Below are 27,993 nucleotides of genomic sequence, written 5' to 3'. Positions count from 1 at the left end.
ATATTATGTGCATAAATATGTGTATATTTATATCTATAGATAATTATATATATATCCCTATATATATTTATATTTTTATTTACATATAATTTTATGTATATTATATATATTTAAATATATGAGAATATATTTAAATATATGTATATATATATATATTACTATATGTTTATATAAATATTATTTATATACATTTATATATATATCTTTATTTATACATATATTTATATAATATTATGAATATAATATAAATATATGGATGGAGCAAACTCAAGTCAATCTCAGTCAAAGGAGTGATAACAAGGAAAGCTCTTACTATGTGAGGAACAACATTTGACCGAAGTCAACAGCTCTTCCTCACTTAGAAAATTCTCTAAGTACATCACAGTGAAGACATAGCACTCTTGAGGCGCAACCTTTGACCAAAGTCAAAGTTCGTCCCCAAGAGATGAGAGATAACAGGGGAAGCATTACAATGGTGGAGCAAGTTCATATTTGCCTTAGAATTTCTCTAAGTCATCATATACCTCTTGCACACTCTATGGCGCAACATTTGACCAAGGCGCAAGGTTTGACCCGGGCGCAACATTTGACCCAGGCGCAACATTTGACCCGGGCGCAACATTTGACCGGTCAAATGTTGCTCCTCTACTAACAACTCTTGGCACTAACCCTTTGTGACTTAGAATAATTTATAAGTCACAACTCTACAAGGGATGCACTATATTGGAACAACATTTGACCTGGTCAAATGTTGCTCCTCTAATCAACAATCATGGCGCAAGTTACAAATATTGTCCAAGGCAATATACAGTGTTACACTGTATTAGCGCAACGTTTGACTCACCTGGCGCCAACTTTGACTCATCCAAGCGCAACATTTGATTACTTGGAATTTCTCCAAGTACTGAAAGAACACGGCAACAGTGAAGATATGTTGAGGCGCAAGAATTGACTAGCGCAAGTTTTGACTTTCTATATATACACATATATATGTTCAAAGCGCAGCTTTGTTATATATATATGTGTGTATATAGAACCTGCGCCCCTTCTTGCATACAATTGGAGTTAGATTTATTTTGATAAATCGAACTCGTCCAGGACGAACTCAAGTCGTCCAGGACGAACTCGTTAACCATGGTTAGTTTATGAAAGCCTATAAATATGTGATTGTGGTTCTCACACTACGCCATAAAAGGCCTATCGCAACGCGACCTTTGTAAATGTTGCTAAAAAATGTTACCTTAGCTACACTACTTTCACCCTTCCGCAACATAATATTTTTCATGTTAGCTTAGCCAAAAAGGGGATGTTGCCTTTGTTAGAAAGTGTTTAAGGGTGCAACATGGAGACAAATATGTTAGCTTAAGCTATTAAAAGGTGAAAATAATATTTTAACTTAAAATTAAAGAAAAAAGTAATTACTTGTATTAAAAATAAAAATAGAAGTTATGTAATAATATAAAATAAAAATATAAAAAATTATATAAAATATTAAATAATTTAATAGGTGAATGATTTTATTTTAAATAATAAATATATGTTTATTTATTTAAAAAGTAAAATAAAATGTAAACAAAAAAATAAAATATAAACTAAATATATGTATATATGTTTATTTGAACAAGCGGGCGTGGTTCCCGGTGAAATCAGACAAGCAGCGGGACTTTGTTTCACTAACACCCCGCCCCATTTTTTCACTTCCTTTTCCACTCACACTCAGTCATCTCTCTCATTTTCCACACAGTCCTCTCTCGCTCTTCACCCCCACATCTCGTCTCTCCCTCTCTCTTTTCACCCCCCACAGTCGCCTCTCTCTCTTTTCACCGTGTCTCTCTCGTCGCTCTGGTCTCTCTGGTCTCTCATCAGCACATCTCTCTCATCTCAGGTTTGGATTTCAAGTTAGGGCATGGTTTGAGGGCTCGATGCTTTGATACTCCTAACTAGGGGTTTCTCTCTTTAAATCAGGGCTTCATTTCTTTATTTTCTTCCATTTACAGGTCTTTCTTCTTTTAAACTACATCTAATCGTACTTTATCTTTGATTTCAGGTATTTTCAGCGGAGGCTTTGCATTTGGAATTAGGTATGGTGGCTTTGATTTAATTTTTTTCATCTGTATATAGTGGGGGCTGTTAATCTAACTCTATTTTCTATTTTCAGGGCTTCTTCGGTTGATTTTAAGGATTTCATTTAAAGGATTTAAAATTAGGGTTTCAGTTTAAAGATTTTGCTACAGGTATCTCCCTCTCTGCTTCAACATTTTTGAGTTTTTGGGTTTGTTTTTGTTGTTATTTGTTTTTATTAGGGAAGTTATCTGATTTTTGATTTTATTAGGGGTTTGGAATTGCATTTTATGAATTTTTGTTGTTTTCATTTTGTGGCATTTGTTATTTGTTGCATTTTGTAGTTAATATTTGTTACTAGTTAACATTTGATTGATATTTTGTGGTAAGTGTATGTGTCCAGGACTTGTTATTAAATATTTATGCTTGAAATAGGTTGTTCTGGTGACCAGTTATGACTCTGTTTTGTGGTTTCTATATGTATGCTCTGTTTATAGCTTAAAAAATTTGACAATTAAGAGTAGCTGGTGTTGATTCTCTGTTGAACATTTGTATATTTTTGTGCTCTGCTGCCATACATGTAAGATTCCATTGTAGATATTGTGAGCTAGTTGGTTAGATGCCATAACATATTATCTTGGCTCATAAACTCTATGTATACTCTATATATAACTTAAGGGAATTGCGATAAATTTCTATGTATGACTTACCTGATTAAAAGAATATTGTTGTTAATGATTTGTAACTTGTTTACATAGAGACAGGAAAGCTTTTTAAATGGAAGTTGGTAACTTGTGATTCTGATTTGTCATCATTAATTGAGAAAACTGGTGATGGTGAATACATTGATTTTTATGTGGACAACGTTATTGATAACGATGTCCAGCCTATTAAACAAATGCAGCCACATGTAGTGATAAGGCCAAGGCATAATCTACTTCAAGGTTTGCACTCTTTAATTGTGTTTTACATATTATTTAGGTGTCTTTTTATTTCAGCATATATATAACCTCTTTTGTTAAATTTAACCATTTTGTAGCTAAAAAACCTGTCAAACGTAAGTTTGTTACGGCTCATCAGCTACAACAGCAGCACAGGAACAAGAAGGCAAACCTAGGGATTCCGGACAAACTTCCAAAAGTGGGTACTCGCAAGTCTCCAAGACTAGACAAGCTTGAAAATTACAATGAGGCCACCAGTAAGTCGGCAAGTGCGAGGAGGAAGTTGGATTTGCAAAATCCACCACACGAGGATGAAACCATGGGAGAGAATGTTACTGAGGTTAACAAAGACATCTTCATGAATTTTGTTGAATATTACTTTTTTCTGTTAAATGGGTGCACATGCATATTTTGTTGAATATTACTCATTTTTATGGTCTTGTGCAGGGTACAAACCTACCTCCTCCCCCACCCTTGACAGAGTATGAAGTTCAGAGAGCTATAAGGATCCAAAAGAATAATGAAGTTTATTATGCTCTGAATTTACCTGTGCTATCAGCTGGACTTAAAAAAGCTGAATCGAAGGACAAACAAAAAGAAAAGATGCGGGATGGGAGTGAAGATTATGATCCAGCACAGGATGATGGTAGCGATGCTGCTGGATCAGTGTCTCCACCAAAGGTCTGTATTTTTTAGAGTCGAATTTTATGGTTTCAAGCATTATAATTATAAATTAATTATTTGGGATATATGCCCCTGTATTTTGCAGGGAAAGAAGAAAGAAAGTAAAAAAAAGCTTGTCATGGGACGTGGACCAACAACACGTTCTCGAGCCAATGTTGGAAGCAAGACAACTGAGGATGGAAGCGATAAGGAACCGACGCATCATTCGGTACAACCAACAACAGTTGCAAATCCATTAATTGAGATACCCCAAGCAAATGATGGAAATGGTTCAATGACTGCTTTTTTGGCTCTCCGGAAACGCCAACAAGAGGAAGCTAAAAAGGAAAAAGAAGAAAAAGAAAAGCTCGAAAAAGAAAGAGTTGAAAAGAAAAAAGCTCTTGCAGATGCAAGTAAAAAGGTTGTTCAAGAATCTATGCCTGAAATAGAAGAGGGCGATGAAGAAGGTAAGCAATTCCTATTTTATTTTATTTCTCGATATAAGTTTTTCAAGTTTGAGTACATTTCTTTGTTGAATGATAGGAGATACAAGAAACACATTGCTTATTCATGATCTCAGTATGATAAATTATGGAATTTTTTTTAAAAATATTCTTTAATATCTCTAGTTAAACATGATAACTGTTATAATTCAACTTAGAGTAGTTAAAATTAAAGATCCCCATTTTGAATTTTTTCAACAGCTTATAACTCTTATTAGCTCTACTTAAACATGATAACTCTTATAATACATCTGCTGAAATTTGATTAGAAGTTGTAGTTCCATACCGCCCAAGAGGAAAGACAAGAATGGATAAAGTTCATACAAGAAGTTTTGAGCAGAGAATTGTGATTGGGATGAATGAGCTGGGCCAACCCATAACAGAAAATGACAAGGTACTCTCTGAGCTGAGTAGCTTTTTGGGAACACTGGCCAAGCGATGTGTGCCATTGACTTATGTAACTTGGCGCAAAGTTCCTAAAAATTTGAAGGAAACTATGTGGAATTATGTCAAGGTAATTATTGTTGAATATATCAATATTTTCTTGTTCTTTTTATTAGTAATGCATAATTCAAAGCAGTATGAATTAGGAACATCAATTAGTTAATTTTCATTTTGATTGGCTTATAGAAATGTTAGGTGATGATAAATTTAATTAGAGAATGTGAATTATATGAGTAGTTCGATAAAGTAATTCTTATTAATATTTGCAAGGCCCGCTATATTATTCCCGATGAACTGGAAAGTTGGGCAATTGAGACAATTCATGCATCCTGGAGGGGGTATAAGTGTCGAACTAAGGCAGCGCATTATACAGCTTTTGAAACTGATGAAATTAGGCTACAAAATAGGCCTGATGATATTCCACTTGAGAGGTTCAAATTGCTGTTGGAATATTGGAATGATGAAAGTATTCAGGTATACTTGTGATTTTAGGCACTAAATATTGTCTTGGGAACATAGTATAAGTTGCTCAACTTTCGTTTAATTTTTTGTAGGATAAAGCCAGGAAAAATTCAAATAGCCGCAAGTCATATACCGAGACTCACACTCTTGGTCCTAAAAGTATCGCACAGCTTCGACACAAAATGGTATATGGTCATCTAATTTAAATTAATGATTTCTGGCTTTCTTGTTCGATAATTTATGTCTCGTATAATCTATTTTTGTAGAAAAAGAATGCCCCAGATGAGTCTGAACCATGTGATGCAGAGGTTTTTGTGAAAACTCGGACTCGTGATGCAGGACGCAAGTACAAGACCAGTACTAAAACAATGAAAAAGAAAATTGTAAGTATTTAACTTAATCAGTTACACATAATATTTGCCCTTTCAGTTTTCTCTGTTTTGCATTTGCTCGTTTATGTTCATGTTATTGTACTTTTGTAGGATAAAATTAACAAAAAAATCAATTCCGGGGAGGCTGCTGATGAAATGCTTTTGGATAAAGAGCATGGCCCGACTTGGCTCTTAGGGAGATGCAAGAAGCCGCAAAAACTATCAGCTGCTGCTCCAACGGATACATATGTCAAAGAATTGACAACAAAAATTAAGGAAAGCCTTGCTGCTGAAGTCGAGAAAAAAGTGAAGAAAATCCAAGAAGAGGTAGATGAGCAGGTAAACAGGAAGGTGCAACAAAATTTGGCATCGGTCCTTAAAAAACTTGGTGAAGCAAACCCCAACATCACAATTGATGTTACAGAGCTGTGTGCACATGTGGCCAGTGACAATGACGATGGCACACCAATGACTAAAGGCACCAGCTTCTAGTTTGCTAATAGTATGGTTGTTTAGACTTTGGTTCTTTGAAGTTATTTTGACTAGCTAATAGTATGGGGTTATATATCTAGACTTTTTGTTATTAAACTGTTAGTTTGCTGGTAGTTGGTCGATTCTGGATATTATGTTGGTTTAGCTGTGGATTTGATGTTGGAGTAAATTGGATTTGATGTTGGTTTTTGTATGTTTACAATGGTTTGTTGAAATGATGGACAAATTTTGGGAAGTATTGTATTTTAACAGTAGAATTGCAAAATTTTTTGGATAAAATGTTGCAGTAGCCTATTTAAATGTTGCAAAACTTGTATTTCAAAACTGTTGCAGTATAGGAAAAATATGTTGCCAATTTAGCTGCTGCCACCTGGCAACTTGATGGCCCCCACGTGGGCCCCACAGTGGGCCCCACTTTTTAAAAAAAATAAAATTACTCTAAGGTAACATAATTTTTTGTTGGAGTAGGAGAATAAAATGTTAGATTAAACACTCTTTGCTAACATATCTCGGTTGTTGCTGTAGGCAAACGATATGTTGCCTTAGACCCCCTAAGGCAACGGCAAAAATCCTATCATAAAATAAATGTTGCCTTAGCCCTTTTATGGGCCTTTAGCAACATATTGACCCCATTCTGCAACAATTTTTTTATGTTAGATAAGGCCTTTTATGGTGTAGTGTCACAATTTACAGATCATCCTTCGGGATGAAATGGCCAAGTGCTCTGCACGGCTACTCCCACTATACACACACCCTAGCCTAGCTTTGTAATAGAAATATCAGTATTGGTTAGAGTTTGTAATATTGAGAGTAGTGGCCATTGTAGCCGAACCTTCGGGTTTGGATTTATAGCACCTTCGAGGTATTTATCAATATACAGATATACCTTGGAAAATATTGTATGTTGGTTTAATATTTTCATATCCTCAGGAACCGACCCAATATATCCGGAACACGAAACTCATTACAGGACTGCAATTTGTTTATCCGCAAGATTCGAAAGAATTTTAAATTGTAGTGAGTATCGTATTCAACCCCCCCTTCTACGATACTTTGGACCTAACACTTATATTAGCAGATTCTAATGATCAAATCTCAAATAACTTCCAAACAGGATCGGAAAATTTGATAGTGACAGGAAATCGAACTACAACCTCGCTATTAGTCTGATTTCTAATATTACAAATCAGATCACTGATACTCCATCCATCCCTTTTTTTTTCCCTTTTTTTTGAATTAAAGTTTATAATTTATATTTTTATTCATAAAAAAGTTTTGTAATAATAAGTGAAAGTATTTTTTTTTTAAATATCTTAAAATACGTGCAAAAAGTCAAATTAACAACTAAAAAGGGATAAGGGGGTACTATGTTAAAAAATACTATTTTTTCTAAAATTTTGAAACATTACAAAATAGTTTTAAATAAATTATTATATTTAACAAGGGGCTTACTCCACTAGAAACTAGAAACTAGTCCCCGACCAGTTTTTCATCACTGTTCTTAACCATAAAAATCACTTATTTGTATATGAGAAATCACTATTTTATATATACAAAATCTAAAAAATACAGATATCTAAATACACATATATATAACGTATATCATCATCTTCTTCAATCATACTACATTAATGAAACTACTAGCATCATTATCAACTACTTCCACTATTGCCGCCGTCACCTACAACCATGATTTGCCTATCACCATTTGTCATCACAACTTACCACTCCTAATGACTATTTACCAACACTACACACCTCTTTTTGTCATTTTCTACCATCATGGACCTCCTACAACGACCACCAATATCAGTCATAAGCAAACTTTTTCAATTATTAAAAATAAAAATTGTTGATTTTACTGTTTAAAATAGTGAGTAACAACATGAAAACTAATGATTTCTGTAGTTATAAGCAGTGATTGAAGAAGTAATTATTAGTTTTTAGAATAACATTGGTTTCTATTTGATCACTTGTCTATTTAACAATAATTATTACTCCCTCCGTCCCAGTGAGTAGTATACGTTCATCGTTTGCACGCATTTTGAGACTCCTATAAATTATATTTTCATAATGTATTTTTAATTTTTTTTGAATAAAATTTAAACATTAAATATTTATTCAGGCAATGAAAAAATATTTTAAAGGAGCCTTTAAAAACGTGTCAAAAAAATAAGATAGTCTTAAAAAACATGTCAAAAAAATAATATATATAAATGGATGTAATATAGTACTAAGGGGCTGTTTGGCAACAGTTTAAAAGCCGGATTCTGGGTTTATAAGTTAGAATCACTTATCTCGTACTGTTTGCGTAAAAAGTCAAGAAGTATTTATAAAAAGCTAGGAATGCTAACTTTTGTTTCAGGGCTTCTATTTATTTTGCCAAATATTTTAATCATTTATAAGGCTTAACTTGCTTCTAATTTTGTCTCCACTTTTTTATTTTAAGTAAGAAATATTTATTTTAAACTCACTTGAACAGAACGTGAGTCATTTTAGTTGATTGTGGTGCCTGACCGTTGTAAACATTTTGTTATTGGCCCCTCCTCTTCGAAAGCTGCATCATTCAAGCAAAGTCTGTCAAACACTCAATATTAAAACACTCCATTGTAGCATTACCTATTTACCTGGACCAGAAAGTATCACTATGAAACAGTCAAAGTTGAGGTGGATTAGACCAACACACATGTGGCCAAATAACATTGGAAGCAAACCATGTTGAGCATACTAATAAACACACATGAGTCCAGCTGGTTTAAATAGAGGTAGGGTTAAACTAGACAATGAAACTACTTTCTGGTCTCACTTTTGTCCCTTTGGAATTGACATTATTAACTCACATAAATTATAGGAGTACAGTACATGCATAGATAGTTAGATATTGCCCCCACTGGATTTAACTTATGGTTCTGGTTTATGTATTTCCTCGCTCATTTATGTAAATAAGTAGAAGCATTTTTAAGAAACTGAGAATGATAATTTTTCTCTCAAAACTTCTGATTTTTTTCCAAACACTTTATTAACTTATTTATTTTTGAATTTTAATATACTTCTTTACTTTAAGCAAAAAAAATTATTTTTTTAAAATTTGCACAAACGGCCCCACTCTATCTAGACTACATCACTTATTTATTCTAGCAGTACTATTACACTCATCACTTTCAATAATTCAGGTTCAGCTCACTAGTACTATAATGTGTGTTTGTGTGTGAGAGGGACATGTCTGTTTATATCAAAGCATTGTAATGTACTATCACCTTTTTTTACTGTCAGAGGCAAAAATATAGAGCTGGGATTATTGCTGCTATTCATATTGGAAGTTTGTACATGGATTATGAGAGAATCTACAAGAAACCTCTGCATCACCACCAGCAGCAGCAGCAAGTAGGGTTTGTCTTTTAGTCTTCACTTTTCCCAATGCATTATCAAGAAATTTATAAAAAATTAGAGTTTCTTTGCATTACCCATTTGGGATATTGCTTCAAGACTAGAATTTTATTTACCTTTTTGGCAAAAGATCAAACCTTTGATTACTGTACTGAGCTATCTCATTATATTTTTCCATTTTGTTGGGGTATTTTTATTTCTTGGGAGAGGGTTTAATAAATCTTTTGCAGGGAAGTGGAGGGGGATTATCTCCAGGGAAGTTGAGGAGTATGTTGATGGGAGTTGAGAAGAAGAGAAAACAAGGAAGGCCACAAGAAGGAGAAGAAGCAGAAGAGCATGATTCTACTTTTTCTTTGAGATCTCAAGTTCTTGAGATCCATGACAATGGTACACAAATCTGTATAATTTTGTGATCTGTGGATTATTAACTTTATTAAATAATGGGTATTTAATTAGTCTGATTTATATGGCTTGTTAATATTTAGAACTATGCTAGTGGCATTTCTTTCCAGGAAATAAGATTCTTGTTTTTTAGTTGGCTGCTGGGAAAAAGGGGAAGAAAATTTGGTTTAACTAATTCAGAGCTAGAAAAAGTTATTTTAATTTCAAGTCTGGGATTTCTGTACTAAACAGATTGTTGTATTTCTATATGTTAAGGGGGCTAGGCACCTTTAAATTGAGCCTTTTCTATATGTTAAGGGGGCTAAGCACCTTTAATTTGAGCCTTCTTGCTTTAAAATTTTAGTTCATAATTGTGTTTGTTTGCTTTGAAGAGAGTAGTTCACATAGCCAGTCTCCTTAGATTAAAATGTGCTTCTGATAAACAGAATCAAAGCTACTTCTATTTGTGATCTGCAAAAGGTTTCGCTTTTTGTTCAGAAAACCAAACCGACAGACCCATTGAATGCTAGAAAGTATGGTCTGAAGAGTTTTAGATGTATGCATGCCTTACCAAAGTTGAAACCATGAGACCCCAGCTCTAAAAATATATATAGGCAACTCTTAAGGATGCTGCAAACAGGCATAAAAAAGACAAAGAATCATTTGAACTTTTTTATTGTTTGAAATCTTGTCATGAGGATTGTGTTTATGTGACCAGGTGATTGTGGTTCTGAGAATTTCAAAGATGTAGATGTTGTGTGTGTTCTTCCTCAGTGTTCTACTTCTAGTACAGCTGACTCATTGGCTCTGGAAATGGATAGCGACCATACATTGAAGGATCGACCTATTTATAGTTCAAGAGTTAAATCACAAGATGACATCTCCTTAGATTATGACAGTGGCATTGACAGTATAACCACACCATCATCGGTGTTTGAGTTTCAAAAAGCAGAGAGAGGGCTGCAAAGAGTGGCTCTTGCGCCTTTCTCCAAACCAGCACCTTCAAAATGGGATGACGCCCAGAAATGGATAGCAAGCCCAACATCCAACCGGACTAAGAACGGGCAGCCTCATGGACAGGGTGGAGTTGGGTTGCGGAAAAATAATCAGTTCGGCTATGGTAGCAGACAAACATCGATGAAAGTTGTTGTTGAAGTTCCGGACCTGACATTAATTCCTTATGAAGAATCAGATACTAAGGTGATGGAAATGAGCCAGGAAAGCAAGGAAACTGGAGGACCGAAGCTTGTCACGTGGGAGAGTGATACATATCAAAGTACTAATTCGTACAACAACACAATTGAAAATTGTGTCAAAGGACCAGCAAGTAAGACTTTGTGCACACTGTTTTATTGTTTCAGCATGGCAATATTTAACTATTATCTTGGGACAACATCTAGTGTAGCACGAATGGGATTGAATCACTATTAAGGCCAATTTTTAGTCTTGCTTACTGTTTCTTAGACCTACCTATAACATTATCTACAATCATTTTGAACTTGTGTGGTCTATGGAACCAAAAATATAATTTTGTTTTGAACTTGTGGCTCGGTTTATTATTTGTCAGAGTAATTATTGTCGTAAATCTTAAAATATGAAAAAAGTTTTTGATATTCATTGAATAAGTTTAATTTTTTATATACGCAGTTAGTCTGAGCCAGCACGATTCATCTATGTCCATCCATAGTGCAACAGCACTGGTTCCACCTCCTTCAACAGCCAGATCAGTGTCAATGAGAGACATGGGTACAGAAATGACTCCGATGGCTAGCCAAGAGCCTTCAAGGACTGGAACTCCAGTAAGGGCAACAACACCTATTCGTAGTCCATCCTCTTCACAACCCTCAAGTCCAACAAGAGCTTCGTTAAGTCCATATCATCCTAACAATATGTCAGATACTAATAAAAGAGAGTTGTCCGAGAAGGAGATGCAGATGAAAACAAGGAGGGAGATTATGCTTCTTGGAACTCAGCTGGGTAAGATGAATATTGCGGCCTGGGCTAGCAAAGAAGAGGAAGATAATAATGCTTCTACTTCGCTAAAAAATCTTGGACATGAACAGCAGGCTAAAAGTTTGATTGAGACACGTGCAGCTGCTTGGGAGGAGGCGGAGAAAGCCAAGTGTATGGCCAGGTTGTTTATTGTTATCATTTGGTGGCTTTTGTACAAGAGAGATTTCTTTTGTAGCATAATTGAAACTACCGGTCCATAGATATTTACTGCAAAAAAGGGATCACTTTTTTATACTTCAGCCCATGGCATTACCTAGAATCGTCAAGTCTTTCGTGTTCTAGACTTGCAGTACTGGTGACTCATCTAGTGGTACTATTGGTTTCAGGCAAATCCTATCAGTTTTAGCATTAAATTACTTGCACAAAGCTCTTAATACTATATCGTAGCCCTTGATATTTTGAATGTTAGAAGATAGAAAATTTTGTTGATATACACTTGCAACCACAGAAACATACATATACATGTATACTTATGCCTACTTGACATTTCAGTGTCGGGAAGTGTCTGATGATTATTTTCTGTCAGGTTCAAACAGGAGGAGATCAAGATACATGCATGGGAAAACCATGAAAAAGCAAAGAATGAAGCTGAGATGAGAAAAATTGAGGTGAGGAGTATGCTTCCATACTTAACGTTTTATGATTGTGGTCAAACAATAATCTTTTGAGAAGGACAATTGGTCTCAAATGTTAAAATTGCAGAAGAAGTTTCATGTTGAGTTTGGATATTGATCTCTAGTATTTTGTGTACTATTCGATACTGCCACTTTCCACTTATATTGAGGAGTTGACCAATGATATTTTTATGCATATAATAAGAAAAAATGGAACAAATTACTATTTCCAGGCAACAGTTGCTATTAGACTCATGTCTCAATTTAATCTGCCCTTGTGATCTTGTTTTTGCTTAATCAATTTTGTGTTGTTTTTAGTAATTCTAGGGTGTTCGAATGCAACTCTCTGCCTTCTGCTCTTTTTATTTAAGAACATTTACGGTATTGAAATGCAAGTTTTCTGCGTGATGACATCCCTTCGTTTCTTTCAGGCAGAGGTGGAGAAAATGAGTAGTCAAGCACATGATAAGCTTATGAACAAGCTAGCTGCTGCAAGGCTTAAAGCTGAAGAGAAGAGGGCAGCAGCAGAGTCTAAGAGAAACCGCCAAGCTGCAAAAACCGAAAAGCAAGCAGAATATATTCGCAGAACTGGTCGAATACCTTCCTCATTTACTTGCTGTGGTTGGTGGCGCTCTTAATTTTTCATATCACCTTGACGCCGACGAGCAACTACTTTAAATGCATGTACTTATTTATTTTTCATGTACTCAGTATCCCAGTGTCCTGATATGTGTAGAAACTCAACCCACAACTTAAGAAATAAAAATTCTTTGCGCTTCTTACTTGTTCCAACCCTTCCAAAGATGATAAGGAAGAGAATCAGAAGCCTTGTTGGCTGCTATGTTGCCAGTAGAGAGCAATTGCTATTCAAGAAATGGCAAATGATATGATGCATATAAAGAACACAGGGATCTTGTATTACTAGGAAGTAGCTATATTTTTCGAGTTGGACATGATCTGTGATCTAGCAAGCAATTGGTATTATTAGCACTATTCACTATCTCCATTGATATGAGTGCAATAGAATGTGTGCACAAGTATGGCAGTTTACTGCTAATGTGATGTTGAAAACATCCTCTTCCATGCAATCTCTACACGTTTTTGAGTGTCTTCTTCGCGAAACAACCATCCAGAGAGGTAGCAGATGGTAACAACTAAAATAAACCCAGCAACAGCTCCTGTTGCAAAAGGAAGACCAATAACGAAGACCTTCTCATCTTCTAACTCGATTGGATTTTCTCCAGGTTTTTCTTCAGGCACGGAGGGACAACGTGTTGATTTGTAAGCACAAAGATCTTCATTACCTGCAAAACTGGACTCTGGGAATGTAGAAAATTGACCTCCTGTTGGAATGTGTCCTGACAACTTATTGAACGCCACGCTAAACTTTGAAAGAAAGCTTAGCCTTGCAAATGATGGTGGGATTATGCCGATAAGAGAGTTATCAGACAAGTCCAGTGTCTCCAAGCTAGTTATGTTGGACAAAGATTCAGGAATATGACCTGATAAATTGTTATTTGACAGATTCAAAACATGGAGCTGTTTGAGATTTCCAAATTCTGCCATAATTGGTCCAGTGAGATGATTGGAGCTGAGGTCTAGAGTTGGCGGCAATCCCTGAATCAGATTGTATCGTAGCCCTCTTGCAGTGCTGCTGCTCGTGAAAATGTAGAAGTCTTTTGAAAGCTCTACTAATGTGACATTCTGATTACTAAGGTTTTCGAGCTTAGTCAAGCCTTCTGGGATCTCTTCCGAAAGCATGTTTCTTGATAAATCCAAGTAAAAAAGAAGTTTCATCGCGCCCAGAAAGTTTGGAATATGTCCAGTTAGCCGGTTCCATGAGAGATCTAATAGCTGTAAGTTGGAGCAACTTTGCAACCAGTAAGGTACAGAACCAGAGAGTGGGCAATTTGCTATTACAAGAGTAGTGAGTCTGCTGAACTGCAGATGATTATAATCCGGCATTACTTCATCGCGGAAATTGAGGGTAAGAACTAGAAAGCTCAAGTTCTGGCAGTGCTGCAGAATTGCCAAGGTTGCTGTTAAGTTCTGTAGGCTACAATTAGACAGGGATAAATAAGAGAGGGATGTGAGATTCTTGAAGCTTTCTGGTAACTGGCTGCTAAATTTGTTCCTCGAGAGATCCAATGAAGTCAACTTCTTGCAGGAAGAGAGATTTTCGGGAAAAGGACCACTGAATGAATTGGAACTGAGGGCAAGGGAGATTAAACTAACCATGGAAGAACAGTTGAGTGCAATGGATCCATTGAGAGAATTGTTACGAACATTGAGCGAGATGATGCTTTGAGAGCTGGTTAAAGAAGGCGGTAAAGAACCAATGAATCTATTAGAATTGGCTGAGAATCTCTTGAGCTTTCGCAGGTTGTAAAAAGTGTCAGGGAAAGTTCCAAAAAAACCATTCGTGGAGATCTCAAATTCGACTAAATTGGTAAGTTTACTAACATTAGGACTCAACAGTCCGGTAAACTGATTGTCCTCAACATTCAGTTCTCTCAACTTTGACAACTGAAACAGATCTTCTGGCAAGTTTCCTTCAAAGTAGTTTGAACCAAGGGAAAGTACTTCTAGAAAGCTACAGTTTCTGATGGTCTGAGGAATCTTGTCTGTGAACAAATTCAGGGACAAATCTAAAACTTGCAACCTACTTGCAACTCCACATATGCCAGTACTAAATAAACCTTCTAACCAGTTGTCTGATAGATTTAGGACTAGGAGGGAAGGTAAACTAATTTCCGCGGTTAAGTTTCCTATGAAATCATTGGAACTCAAATCAAGAACCTCAAGAAACTTAAATCTGAAAAGTTCATTTGGCAGATGATCCCAGAAGAAATTATTGGAAAGATTAAGGACTCTCAGATATTCTAGGCCTCCCAGGGATTTGTTAAGCTTACCTTTCAGCCTTTTATGTGGCAACTCTAGACTGACTACCCTCGACAACGTTATGTTGGCAATATGATGAACAAATTCACAAGTGACACCAGGCCAAGTACAGCAATCTGCAACAGAATCGTTTCCCCAGCCTCCAATACCCGACTCCAAGTCATTCAAGAATCCAACAAGTGCTGTGAAGTCTTGCAAATCACAGGCCAGATTCTTAGAATCTGTAGCTCTTGCTAGAAAACATAGACATACGAAGATCGATATGCCCATCTGGCGCCTACTTCTGGTCTTGATCAACATGAAGCTGTCTGATCATGTAATTTAATTGCAGAAGTTGTACTCTTGAAGCTATACAAGTAGGACTATTCTATCAAATTGCTTAGAAATATAGGAAGGCTATAAAGTCTTAAATTACATGTGCAGTCTTAAGATTTCTTGTTGACAAAGAGAACTTTTAAATTGATATATTTTGGCAGCTTATTAGGCTCAAGTGTCGGTTCCTCGTGGTATAAAATTATCAAAATTAATAATGATAGAACTACAGGTGTGTTTCTTCAGATGGTCAAAAACATCTGTCCCAGTTTTAGGTATGATTATTTAAATAATGATATACTAAGCTTGAAATTGTACAGAATTGCAAGTAGAATGGACATTATAAAGGCTAAAGATAGTAGAAACAAAAGACATTTGGAGGTACTGTCAAGTCTTGCTCATGGCAGGTTAGATTTTTAGAAAGTGTAGCTTTTGCTAGAGAACATAGGAAGAAGGCTATCCCCAACTGGTACCAGCTTCTACGATTGAGCAACGTGAAGACAAGTGCTGTAATAATTCAAGTTGCAGAACTTGCTTGATCTTAGCTGTAGAAATAGTTGAGTTCTACCAAAATTGAGTTCCTTGACAGAAGAGCAATGAATCAAGTCATGGTCAGTCCGATATTCGTGGGGTCTTTTGTTGGTAAGCGTGGCCAACTTGAACCATTTAGAGCTGCGCTTCTAGTTTATCTGAAAACCAGTTTCAACCTTTGTTTTGTCTCTGGTTAGATTACACTCCGATTTGACTAAAAATCTTTGATTTATCAAAAAATCTCCAATAAATCCTGAATCAGCAGGTCAACCGATTAATTCTGATTCTTGATTTCTATCATCTCTATGATCATGGTTGAGAGTGACTATTTTGTCACAGTTTGCCTTCGCCAGGATTTATATTGCTTAGAGTTGCAGTCATTATGAATGTCACTGGCTGCTGAGGCCTATTTATTCAAAATAAAATAAAATTGTTGTGGTAGAATTACCTTATGTTTAATTATAACAATTTCCACTAACCACACTTCTGTCATCATTAGGATTTCAACTTAATATTTTGACTCATAAGCCTAGATTCTGCTGCTTTGCTCCTAGGATGAGATTTATACTTGCCTGTGAAGACAGTTTTAGAAGAAGGTTCTAAAAATAAATCACGGACTGATTCTTGAAACTATGTGACAGAGGCTTGTATACTTGTCTACAACTGGCAACATGAAGCCTGCTGCTGAAACAATTCAAGTTGCAGAAGTTATGTTCTTACACGCAGAAACAACTGAAATGTACTAAAATTGAGTTCTCTAGACGAAAGAGGAAGACTAACATCATGATCAGTTCACTGTTTTGCAGATCTCTTACTAGTGACTGCTGGAATCAGCAATCCAAAATTCTACTGGCAAAAGCACATAACTTTTGCCGGAACCAGAAAAACAAACTACCCTTTCCCTCTTCCAAGATTCAATTGGCAAAAAAGCACATACCAACTGAGATGAATCTATTAGTTCAAGACTTTTTGTACAATGCCTTCCTAAAGGTGGTGACATTGCATCTTACTCTCTATCATGTAACTTACTAGAGAATACACAAACACAAGACCAGAAACATATACATATGTAGGAACAAAGAAGATGCTGATAGAGAATTGTTTCTTATTAAAAATTTCTAAACCTAACAGCTACAGGCTTTTCAGGTATATTAGTCTAAACAAATGGCTAGAGCCACAATCAGGAATATTTCCGACACATTCAAAAGTTAAATACAAAGGTAAATAATTCTTAAAGTACAATAAAAAGATTAAAATATTAAATCAACCTGACTACACAGAACCCTTGCTAATTAGCCAGCACCAAGCCATCCAAACAAAATCCGCAGGTTCTGCTTCAAGTGACTGAGTAAGAGAACTGTCGCTGCTTTATGAAAACACGACACCCATTTTCTTTGCAAAGTCATCTGCATCATCATCTTCGTCAAAGTAGTCATCTTCAGGATCGCCATTTTCAACATCGTCTAAGTTATAGTCTTTCCCATCAGCCTGCTCATCATAGTCAAAGTCATCTCCCTTCTGATCAAAGGCTTCATCACCAATCATACCATCTTCAATCTGGAGCTCACTAGTACTACGTTGTAGAGAAGGTTGACCCTCATGTAATTTGTTATTTCCTTCTGTTACGACAACTTTACCAGCTGCAGGTATTGATCCCTCATTCTTGGCTGCAGAGAAAAGGACATCATTCGATTCTTTCGCCTCAGTCGGTATCATCAAGTGCTGCTTTATTTCCATTTGATTATGTTCCTCAGCAGTTGTAGAGCCACTCTCCTGGGAAACAACATTACCTCCTCTTTTTCGCTTCAATATTTCACTTAAAGGCATTGGCCCTTCAAATGAGACATCTCCTTCACCGAGTTGGCCTTCCTCCAGCTTTTGATATTTCCTTTTCCCATGTGACATTCGTTCGCTCGGGTGCTTTTCATATATCTCAGAAGTCTTGGCAACCTTCAGCTCTGATAAGCTTTTAGGACCACTAAATGCAGCATTATTGTCATCTACGATGTCTCTTCTTATGCGAGATCCCCTGAAGTTTCGGTCATTAATAAAATCTTCTTGAACTCTTCCCTTAATTCTGTCTCTAAGCCTTCCCAGAGGCCTTTCTGCAGACAATCTACTGCGATTCCGAGCCCTGTCGATTTCGTTCTCTGAAAGAGGAGGAATAGGAGACGCTGATCTTCCTGGAAGTTTTATTCTTCCTTGAAGTCGACTGCTAACCATAGTATCATGAGTAGGTAATAGGTCCCTTCTAGGAGCTTGAAAACTACGATCATCGGCAGAGTTTAGAAGAGTACGATCTCGACTAATGATTGATCTCAAACCAGTATTCCTCTTCTGCTTTGCTAAATGATGCCTCAAGTCTGACCCATTAATCTGACCTGGGCTGTCAGCTCTAGGATACCGCCTCCTATGTGTATAAGCAGGTCCTCCTAAAACCCTTTCAGATGATCTTTGCACGTCCCTCCCAGAATGCCCTTGAAGGCGCTCAAAAGAATCATAATTACGCTTGTCATACAAATCTCGGTCAACATCAGCCACAGGACCATAATCACCAGAACGTTTATTTTCATATTCGTTACTTGCATTCAAATTCATTCCGTTGTGACCTGTTGATCTACCAAATTGATCTTCATCAGGATAATATTCAGAATCCCTAAGTTCATCGTCTACAAGAACATCAAAACCAGGAGAAAGCTCCCTCGAGACTTCATCAGCATCTTTAACATTTGAAACACTCTGATCCTCTACTATATGAACCTGATGGTTGCGGTTTGACCTGCTGACCAAGTTGCCATTGCTAAAGGAATGAACATTTCCTGGCCTGTACTGAGGAAGCTCATTATCCAAGCCTGTAGCAATGGACGCACTTCTGCCGGTTGAAATTCTATTTCTTAATGGAACCTTTGCCAGTACATCAGCTGATTTTTCTTGTGTTGGTAAATTAGCAGATTTCGGAGCATTACCCTGTGAAAGCTTCTGCACCTGAGTGTGATTCCCAAGACCTCCTCCAAATGTCTTTTTATTCGGTTGAGATTCAGGAACAGGTGTAGCTCCTGCGGACTGAGTAGCTTTGTTGTTTAGAGAGTAAGGGCCATGCATAAATGGGCACATATCACCTTTTAAACAGTAACCTTTTTGGAAAAATATGCAAGGGACTGATTGTTTCCCAGGGACGTTGAGGCCCTGAGATGAAACTGGTACCATAGTATGAGATGGAGGTAAATTTAGAGAAGTAGTCACTTGAGTTCCAAGTAATCCATCTAGAGGCTGAAAAGTGCAAAGTTAACAGTATAAGTATACTAGACTTACTAATATTATATGGAAATCATAGGAAATGAAAAATCAACGCTCCATGAGATTAGCAACAAGGGTTTAGGTCACAGCTTTGGAGACATGGAAAAGACATAGTAATAAGGATTTAAAAGGAAGGAAGACATACCGGATGCCGGAAAGCACACTTTGGATTCAAGCAATTACCATTCAACCAGAAATAGCAATCCTGGGGATTAAGCCGAGCAATGTCGCTGTGACGATACTCACACTCTATTCCCTGATGACAGAAAACGTAAGAAGATCAAATACACATTTCAACAATTAAAATTTGTTTCACAGGGCACATTTATTACAACTTCTTTTTAATGATTTAAGGTTACAGAGATCTAAACCAAGTGCATAGTGCCCTATAGGCAAGTGAGACCAGATATACTTTTAGAAAAATAACATGGTGAACGGTACTCTATTACACATTGAAACGTACTAAGAATTACACATAAAGCTACCCCAATTGGATACACGTGTCAAGCAAACGTCTACACGATAGTCATACGGATGATAACACGGGCAACAATAACACGTGACGGCAAAATTCATTAAATACACAATACACTGACAAAACAGAAAATTTCCTTAAATATGCAAAACACTAACGACCAAACAGTAATCAAATCTGTCTATCGTTATCCTCCTTTGAAATTTTAGTCAACCAAATGCGACAAAAACGTACACAATTAGCGCAACTTCATCTAGTCAAAATCGAATGCGACAAAAGTGTGCACAATTATCAGCAACATATCAGTAACTACACAACATTCTCCGACAGGAATCATCCAACACTACCTCCACGAGTCCTAACCGAAAACAATTCCACCACATTCTTTCCCCACCAGAACAAAATAAACCAATATGCTTACATAGACAATCAAACAATTAACACAATCTACACACAAGAACAACATAAACACATACACACCACTCAGATCCCCAAACAATTAAAAGATCCGATTTCCACAACCCAATTCAAGAAACACAAAAACAACACAAACACAAGTGAATTCGACACATGGGTAATGATAAAGATTGGACCTTTTTACAAGTCAGGGGAGAAGCAAGAAAGTAGACACAATCAGTGTTGCGTTTGAGAGCTTCTTCTTCAGCTGTAATCTGATGAGGAGGGCCTTCTTTTTCTTCATTTTGTTTAACACCCAACATGATGTTTTGTATTGATTTGTGTTGTTGCTCTAGATCTGGGCTTTCAAACACCAACAGAATTGATCTACAACATGAAGAATGTATAGATGCACATAGATAAAATTGTTTCGGTGATAAAATGAAATTGTAGAATTTGGGTGTGTGTTTATTGAGGAGTCTAATGGATATACATGTGTAATACTGTGTGTGTGTGTTGATTAGGTTGTGTTTGGGAGTTTGGACAGAGTCGTTGGATAACTTGTGTTTGTGTATGTATGAGTTAGAACTACAGTTCATGTCTGAGTTTGTTGGGCCCCCAAACCCATAACTTTGCTAATGGGTATGTTTCAAATTTTCAACTGAAAATGAAACGGGGATGAATGGATTTTACAAAAAGTAAAGGCCGTTTGGTTCTTCATGCTACACTGAAAAGCGAGGGCCGTTTTGGTTCATGCTGCCCTAAAATTCCACGTGTTCGATTGGAATTTTAATTGAGAATATTTAATTGAGATTGTTTAAAATTCATTAAAATTTTGAGAAAATTAGGTGAGATTCTAAATTATGCTACAAAATGTGATGGTATTAAATCAGAATTTTAAATTATACTTAAAAATCTGATGGTATTCAATTGAAATTGTTTAAAATCCATTAAAATCTGGTGGTATTTAAATGATGATGGATTTTTTTTAGAATTATATAAAATGATGGATTTTGAAATATTTTGCTTAAATCCTAAGAAATCTATCAACTAATGACATTTTATTAATAATCCGCATAAAATCAAAATCATTTACAATCCATCAAAATTCATAGATTAAAAACAATTTAAAAAAACCCTCGTTGAATACACATTAATTCATTCCTTGTGTTTGGTAAAAAGGATAAAAGGGAGGTTTGGTCAAATATTATAAGAAGTTAATTATACATGAGCGATAATTTTTATATTTTTATATTTAATTAACTTTTTGATGTTTATAAAAAAGATTTTGACAAGATACATGATATGGGTCTGAAATTGGCCCTAAAAATTATTGGGTAATTTTGAGTCCGGGTCTGATTAAAGGCCAGAATATAAGGCCCGGATTCTGGGTTTATCACCCAAAATTCGTGGCTAGCAGATTGAGGTTATAAAAAGCCCGTTGGGCATCTATGTTTGAGAAACATGGGCTGCCCGAACTCAAGGCACGAGCCCCCAGCCCGGTCAGGGCCCAGAACTCGAATCCCAGTCCTACTAGGAGTCTGACTGACGAGTCCAGGACTTCGAGAGTCCTACAAGAACTCTGAATTTCGTGGATAACTATCTAGAGTCCTAGATAACCTCCAGTAGCTCAAGATAAGGATCAGAGATCAGTCATATCCTATCTCTGACTCAAAAACCTATTTCTACTAGGACTCTAACACCAGGGATCCTACTTCTAATCAGTCTCTAACCCTGAGACATCTATATAAAGGGCTCTACCCCTCCAAAATAGAACTACGTTTTTTGACTTGATTCTTCACCCCGCTGAAGATACGTAGGCACCTCGTGAGGACCCGTCTGAGTTCCGACTCGCGAGATCAGTCAAAAAGCACGAAGCTCACCCCTCGATTTTTGATCCATAACATTTGGCGCCGTCTGTGGGAAGAAGACAACAACCATGGTGTCCACCAGATTACGCTCAGAAATTCATGCACCTTCAAACGGAGACAACACAGCAACCCAGGATCCACCCTTGTCTCAGGTCACCGCTGGAACCTCAAATCCCATCACCACCACACCCCCAGTCACGTTGACCCTTGCTAGCAGTGGCACAACCACCGCTGCTCAAACCTCGATTCCTATGATTTTTGGCACACTGCCCCCTCTGACTAATGTTGTGGCCACAGCCACTGATCATGGGACTCATTACTCTACCGTTGTGACAACCACAAGAGGACCAACAGATGAGTATGTAGTTTATACGGACGACTCTTCTGAAGATTCAGAGAGGGACTACGATATTCCCCCACGAAGAAGGAGAGATGGAAATCAGAGCCGAGGCTCCCAGCACAACATTAGGCCGAATAACCCCGAGTCCCGTCGACCCACGGACCAGGAGTATGAAGCTAGGATTCGAGCTTATGAACAGGAGATAGCTCAATTGAAAAGAGACAGGGCGGCACAACAGGCCAGGCAGCCACCGCCCGAACCTCAACAAAGGACTGAAAACCCTCAGAACTCAGGTATGAATAGAATTCACTTGTTGGCTGCAGGTGATCCAGAGAACCCGATCCCCCCATTCACCGAGGAAATCATGGCAGCAAGGATTTCTCGAAAGTTCAAATTGCCCACTATTAAGGCATATGATGGAACGGGTGACCCCGCGAATCATGTACGAACCTTCATGAATGCATTGCTATTGCAACCAGTCACGGAGGCCATCAAGTGTCGAGCCTTCCCCCAAACCTTGAGCGGGATGGCTCAGCACTGGTATAGTCGACTACCCCCTAACTCTATATCCTCGTTCGGAGATTTGAGCCGAGCTTTCATAGGACAGTTTATTGGGAGTAAGACCCACGCTAAGAGTTCAGCCTCGTTGATGAACCTTCACCAAGGCAGGAACGAATCCCTTCGAGACTATATGAATAGGTTCACTAAGGAGGCGCTCAAAGTCCCGGATTTGGACCAAAAGGTAGCGATGATCGCCCTTCAACAAGGAACCACGGATGATAATTTCCGCCGCTCACTAGCCAAGAGGGCCCCTGACAACATGAATGAGCTCCAAGAGAGAGCCGGGAAGTATATTAAGGCGGAGGAAAGCATGAGAAAATCCCAGAATAACCAGGGACCAACCACGGACTCTAAGAAGCGTGGGAACGATACTGAATATGATGCTGATAACAAGTATTTGAAAAGGGAAGATGGTGAAAAGTCACCTACCAAGAAGCAATCAGGACCGAGGTTCACTGAGTATGCAAGGCTGAATGCCCCCAGGAGTCAGATTCTGATGGAAATTGAGAAAGAGGGAGGAGTTCGATGGCCGAAGCCAATTAGGACTGACCCCGAAAAGAGAAACAAGGACTTGTATTGCAGGTTTCATAAGGATACGGGACATAAGACTGATGATTGTCGGCAGTTGAAGGATGAGATTGAGTTTTTGATCCGGAAAGGCAAGTTGTCCAGGTATACTAGGGATGCAGATAGGAATCCCCGTGACAATGATAGTCGCGATAGGGATAATGATGATCATGATAGGAGAACCGAGCCTCGAGGGCCCGTGATCAATATGATCTCTGGAGGACCGACTGCAGCAGGCTTGTCTAGTAACTCACGAAAAGCTTATGCTCGTGAAGTGATGTGTATCATTGGAGAACCCCCGAAGAGGGCCAAGACCGAGATTGCGTTAACCTTTGATGATTCTGATCTAGAAGGGGTGAAGTTCCCCCATGACGACCCGTTGGTCATAACTCCCGTTATTGGAAACTCATCTATTAAGAGGGTTCTTGTTGATAATGGAGCTTCTGTAGACATCCTCTTCTATGATGCTTATCAAAAGATGGGGTATGCTGATTCACAGTTGACACCGTCCAACATGCCGATCTATGGTTTCAACGGAGTAGAATCCAAGATTGAAGGAATGATCCAATTACCAGTAACCATGGGAGCAGAGCCACGACAGGCCACTTATATGTTGAACTTTATGGTCATTAAGGCCTCATCAACCTACAACGCTATCCTAGGAAGGACAGGGATGCATGCTTTTAAAGCCATAGCATCCACATATCACTTGAAAATCAAGTTCCCCACAAGAAACGGGGTAGGAGAAGAAAAAGGAGACCAGAAAATGGCCAGGAGTTGTTATGTTGCAGCCTTGAAACCCGGGGGAGTCGGGGGGCAGGTTTTATCAATTAAGGAATTGGTTCCCATCTCCTTGTTCCGAGGTAAACCAGAAAAGGTTATGGCGTTTGATCTTAAGAATGCAAGAGCCACGTATTGGCGCTTAGCTAATAAGATGTTTAAGCATCTAAATGAGAAGACCGTGGAGGTCTATATCAATGATATGCTAGTGAAGAGCTTGAAGAAAGCTGATCACCTTGAGCGCCTGAGAGAGGCTTTCAGAGTCCTGAGGACACATAAGATCGAAGTCTTGACTGACCAACCCCTTAGGATGATAATGCATAGCCCGAAGGCTAGTGGAAGATTGATTAAGTGGGCGGTAGAGCTTGAAAATTTCGACATTCGATACAAGCCACGGGTGGCAATCAAAGCTCAAGCTCTGGCTGACTTCCTAGTTAAATGCACCATTGACAACCAGGAAGTCGGGGGGCAGGAGAGTAGGGTAGAGGAACCCAAAGAAGAGGAGAAACTTAATGAGCTTTTTGACGAAGTTTCAAAAACAAATGGTGCAGGGCTTGTGCTCCAAACCCCTGATGGGTTCGTCATTGAGTTTTCTACAAAGCAAGATTTCCCGGCCACAAATAACGAGGCTGAATGTGAAGCCTTATTGGCGTGCCTTGGACTAGCTAGAACTCTGAGAATCAAGAACTTAAAAGTCTGTGGAGACTCAAGACTTGAAGTCTTTCAGTTAGCTTATGGAGCCAAAGCAGTGGTGTCACTAGTCGCGACTCGTACAACTTTCAGACCCTGGATGGAGTCAAGGTTCCAAGGAGTTGGCACGCCACCAACTTGAAGATTTATTATGTTTGATTGTCTTAGTAAGTAGATAACCATTGAATAAGGTCTGATAGACCATTGTCATTTAGTTTTAAACTTTGTTGATTTCAGTTATTTATCTCTTCTACTATAGTTTCAATAAAATTTCTCGAGGATTGTTCCCTATCTAATGTTTCAATGTTTTCCTTGAGTATTTGTTTATCTACAACGAATTAATCAACTCGAAACAGGGGTTCTATGGTCTTTCTGTGGCCCTCAGCTTGATCCTTCCAAGCTTTAGCCTGAGAAAGCCTAATACAACCCCATTATAGAATAAGCCTATAAAGGGCCCCTAAAACACATGCCATGGCTCAGTCTTAGTTAAGAGATTGGCCTATGATATGCCTAAGTGATTATTGTTTGACTTAACAAATAAAAAACTAGTCTCGATTAGACAATAAGCTAACTAGACACAGCGAGTCTCGGCTTTAAAAGCCTTCTAAACTCTTAGATCAACCTGAACTAGGTCTATCATAATCAAACATGATTACGCTCGAGAGCGCCCAATGAGCGCCTTGGGAGCGCCCTATAAGCGCCCCAGGAGCGCCAAGAACGCCTGAGGAGTGCCTGATAACACTCACCGTGGAGACCTGGGCTCCCAACACGCCCTAAATCGACCTGGGTGAGGTCGACAATCAACATGGTGTTGGAAAACACCCAACGCTCGGGAGCGCCCGAGAAGCGCCCTGGGAGCGCCCCAGGAGCGCCAAGTGCGCCCGACAGGCGCCCAACGCCCGAGAGCGCCTTAGTTGCGCCCCACTAGCGTCCCGGGAGCGACCGAGGACCTCACCAGGATCGACCACGGCACCCAAGGCACCCTAAATAGACCTGAGTGAGCTCTACCATCAATTTCGGTGCTAAAAAACACCCGGAGCTCGAGAGTGCTCGAGAGTGCTCGAGAGTGCTCGAGGTGCGCCACATGAGCGCCCAACGCCTGAAGGCGCCAGACTTGCGCCTGAGAGCACCCGAAGAGCTCACCATGATCGACCTGGGTACCAAAAGCACTCTAAATCGACCTGGGTGAGCTCCGCAATCGACTTGGATGCCAAAAGGCGCGCAACGCCTGAGAGCGCCCGAGGTGCACCCCATCAGTACCCCAAGAGCGCCCACGAGCGCCCGGAAGGCCCAAGAGCGCCCCACGATCAACCCGGGTTCCCCAGGATCGACCTGGGCGCCCCACGGCACACTGATTCGACCTGGGTGAGCCCCAAGGTCGTCATGGGCTCCCCAAAATGCCCTAAATCGACCTGGGTGAGGTCGACAATTAACTTGGGTGTTAAAAAACCCCTAACGCCCGAGAGCGCCCGAGAAGCGCCCTGGGAGCGCCCTATGAGCGCCCCAGGAGCGCCAAGAGCGCCCGAGGTGCGCTTGAGGACCTCACCACCGTCGACCTGGGCACCTAAAATGCCCTAAATCGACCTGGGTGAGGTCGACAATCGACTTAGGTGTTAAAAAACACCTAACGCCCGAGAGCGCCCGAGAAGCGCCCTGGGAGCGCCCTATGAGCGCCCCAGGAGCGCCAAGAGCGCCCGAGGTGCGCTTGAGGACCTCACCACCGTCGACCTGGGCACCTAAAATGCCCTAAATCGACCTGGGTGAGGTCGACAATCGACTTAGGTGTTAAAAAACACCTAACGCCCGAGAGCGCCCGAGAAGCGCCTTGGGAGCGCCCTATGAGCGCCCCAGGAGCGCCAAGAGCGCCCGAGGTGCGCCTGAGGACCTCACCACCGTCAACCTGGGCACCTAAAATGCCCTAAATTGACCTGGGTGAGGTCGACAATCGACTTAGGTGACAAAAAACACCTAACGCCCGAGAGCGCCCGAGAAGCGCCCTGGGAGCGCCCTATGAGCGCCCCAGGAGCGCCACGAGCGCCCGAGGTGCGCCTGAGGACCTCAACAGCGTCGACCTGGGCACCAAGGATGCCCTAAATCGACCTGGGTGAGGTCGACAACTGACTTGGGTGTCAAAAAACACCTAACGCCCGTGAGCGCCCATAAGCGCCCGAGGTGCGCCCACGGTGCGCGCGAGCGTCGACCTAGGCGAGGTCGAGCGCCCATGAGCGCCCGAGCTGCGCGCCAGCATCGACCTGGACGCCCTGAGCGCCCTAAATCGACCTGGGCGAGGTCGAGCGCCCCTGAGCGCCCGAGGTGCGCCCGAGTTGCGCGCCAGCGTCGACCTGGACGCCTTGAGCGCCCTAAATCGACCTGGGCGAGGTCTGGCGCCCTGGAAGCGCCCGGAAAACGCTCAAAAAGCGCCCCAGAACACTTGATGTACCCCCAAAATGCCTCGGATCGACTAAGGAAAGTCCAGAATCGGCCTAGATGGCTGACCTTACTCAGAATAGGCCCGAGAAGTGATTGAAAATGCTCTAAAACTTTAGAAAAGTTTCTACGAAACTTATCCAAAGTTGGGGGGCAAATGATATGGGTCTGAAATTGGCCCTAAAAATTATTGGGTAATTTTGAGTCCGGGTCTGATTAAAGGCCAGAATATAAGGCCCGGATTCTGGGTTTATCACCCAAAATTCGTGGCTAGCAGATTGAGGTTATAAAAAGCCCGTTGGGCATCTATGTTTGAGAAACATGGGCTGCCCGAACTCAAGGCACGAGCCCCCAGCCCGGTCAGGGCCCAGAACTCGAATCCTAGTCCTACTAGGAGTCTGACTGACGAGTCCAGGACTTCGAGAGTCCTACAAGAACTCTGAATTTCGTGGATAACTATCTAGAGTCCTAGATAACCTCCAGTAGCTCAAGATAAGGATCAGAGATCAGTCA

The 27,993-nt window shown here is 39.5% G+C and overlaps 4 protein-coding genes across 12 annotated transcripts; 2 read left to right on the top strand and 2 right to left on the bottom strand.

Moving 5' to 3' along the window:
* Positions 1-1,486: 1,486 nt before the first annotated feature.
* On the top strand, positions 1,487-6,172 carry LOC108216733 (uncharacterized). 8 transcript variants are annotated; one of them, XM_064084061.1, is made up of 12 exons: positions 1,489-1,885; positions 2,048-2,081; positions 2,159-2,234; positions 2,826-3,005; positions 3,101-3,342; positions 3,450-3,683; positions 3,772-4,132; positions 4,438-4,682; positions 4,883-5,086; positions 5,167-5,259; positions 5,341-5,457; positions 5,557-6,172. In XM_064084061.1, the coding sequence occupies exons 4-12, from the start codon at positions 2,960-2,962 to the stop codon at positions 5,935-5,937; spliced, it is 1,923 nt and encodes a 640-aa protein (XP_063940131.1). In that variant the 5' UTR covers positions 1,489-1,885; positions 2,048-2,081; positions 2,159-2,234; positions 2,826-2,959; the 3' UTR covers positions 5,938-6,172. The 8 variants fall into 8 exon arrangements, with proteins under 8 accessions (XP_063940133.1, XP_063940132.1, XP_063940131.1 ...); XM_064084059.1 differs by having other exon boundaries at positions 1,490-1,885; positions 2,820-3,005; XM_064084060.1 differs by having other exon boundaries at positions 1,490-1,946; positions 2,820-3,005.
* A 2,919-nt stretch (positions 6,173-9,091) lies between these two features.
* Positions 9,092-13,111, top strand: LOC108202921 (uncharacterized). Of its 2 annotated transcripts, none has more exons than XM_017371536.2 (6): positions 9,092-9,321; positions 9,555-9,711; positions 10,424-11,032; positions 11,353-11,839; positions 12,245-12,326; positions 12,764-13,111. In XM_017371536.2, exons 1-6 carry the CDS (start codon positions 9,265-9,267, stop codon positions 12,968-12,970), a joined length of 1,599 nt encoding a protein of 532 aa, XP_017227025.1. In that variant the 5' UTR covers positions 9,092-9,264; the 3' UTR covers positions 12,971-13,111. The 2 variants fall into 2 exon arrangements, with proteins under 2 accessions (XP_017227025.1, XP_017227026.1); XM_017371537.2 differs by having other exon boundaries at positions 9,188-9,326.
* Positions 13,112-13,385: 274 nt separating this feature from the next.
* LOC108201502 (phytosulfokine receptor 1) lies at positions 13,386-15,503 on the bottom strand. The gene has a single exon (XM_017369785.1). The coding sequence runs from the start codon at positions 15,501-15,503 to the stop codon at positions 13,386-13,388; it is 2,118 nt and encodes a 705-aa protein (XP_017225274.1).
* A 1,658-nt stretch (positions 15,504-17,161) lies between these two features.
* On the bottom strand, positions 17,162-20,818 carry LOC108202867 (zinc finger CCCH domain-containing protein 17). The gene is made up of 3 exons (XM_017371442.2): positions 20,442-20,818; positions 19,519-19,629; positions 17,162-19,346 (listed from the first exon to the last, which is right to left on the bottom strand). The coding sequence occupies exons 1-3, from the start codon at positions 20,565-20,567 to the stop codon at positions 17,445-17,447; spliced, it is 2,139 nt and encodes a 712-aa protein (XP_017226931.2). The 5' UTR covers positions 20,568-20,818; the 3' UTR covers positions 17,162-17,444.
* Positions 20,819-27,993: the final 7,175 nt, after the last annotated feature.

Source organism: Daucus carota, chromosome 9, assembly GCF_001625215.2.
Source record: "Daucus carota subsp. sativus chromosome 9, DH1 v3.0, whole genome shotgun sequence".
In the NCBI taxonomy this organism is placed as follows: Eukaryota; Viridiplantae; Streptophyta; class Magnoliopsida; order Apiales; family Apiaceae; genus Daucus; species Daucus carota.
The sequence above is the reverse complement of the archived record's forward strand: the minus strand, read 5'-3'. Positions and strand labels throughout refer to the sequence as shown.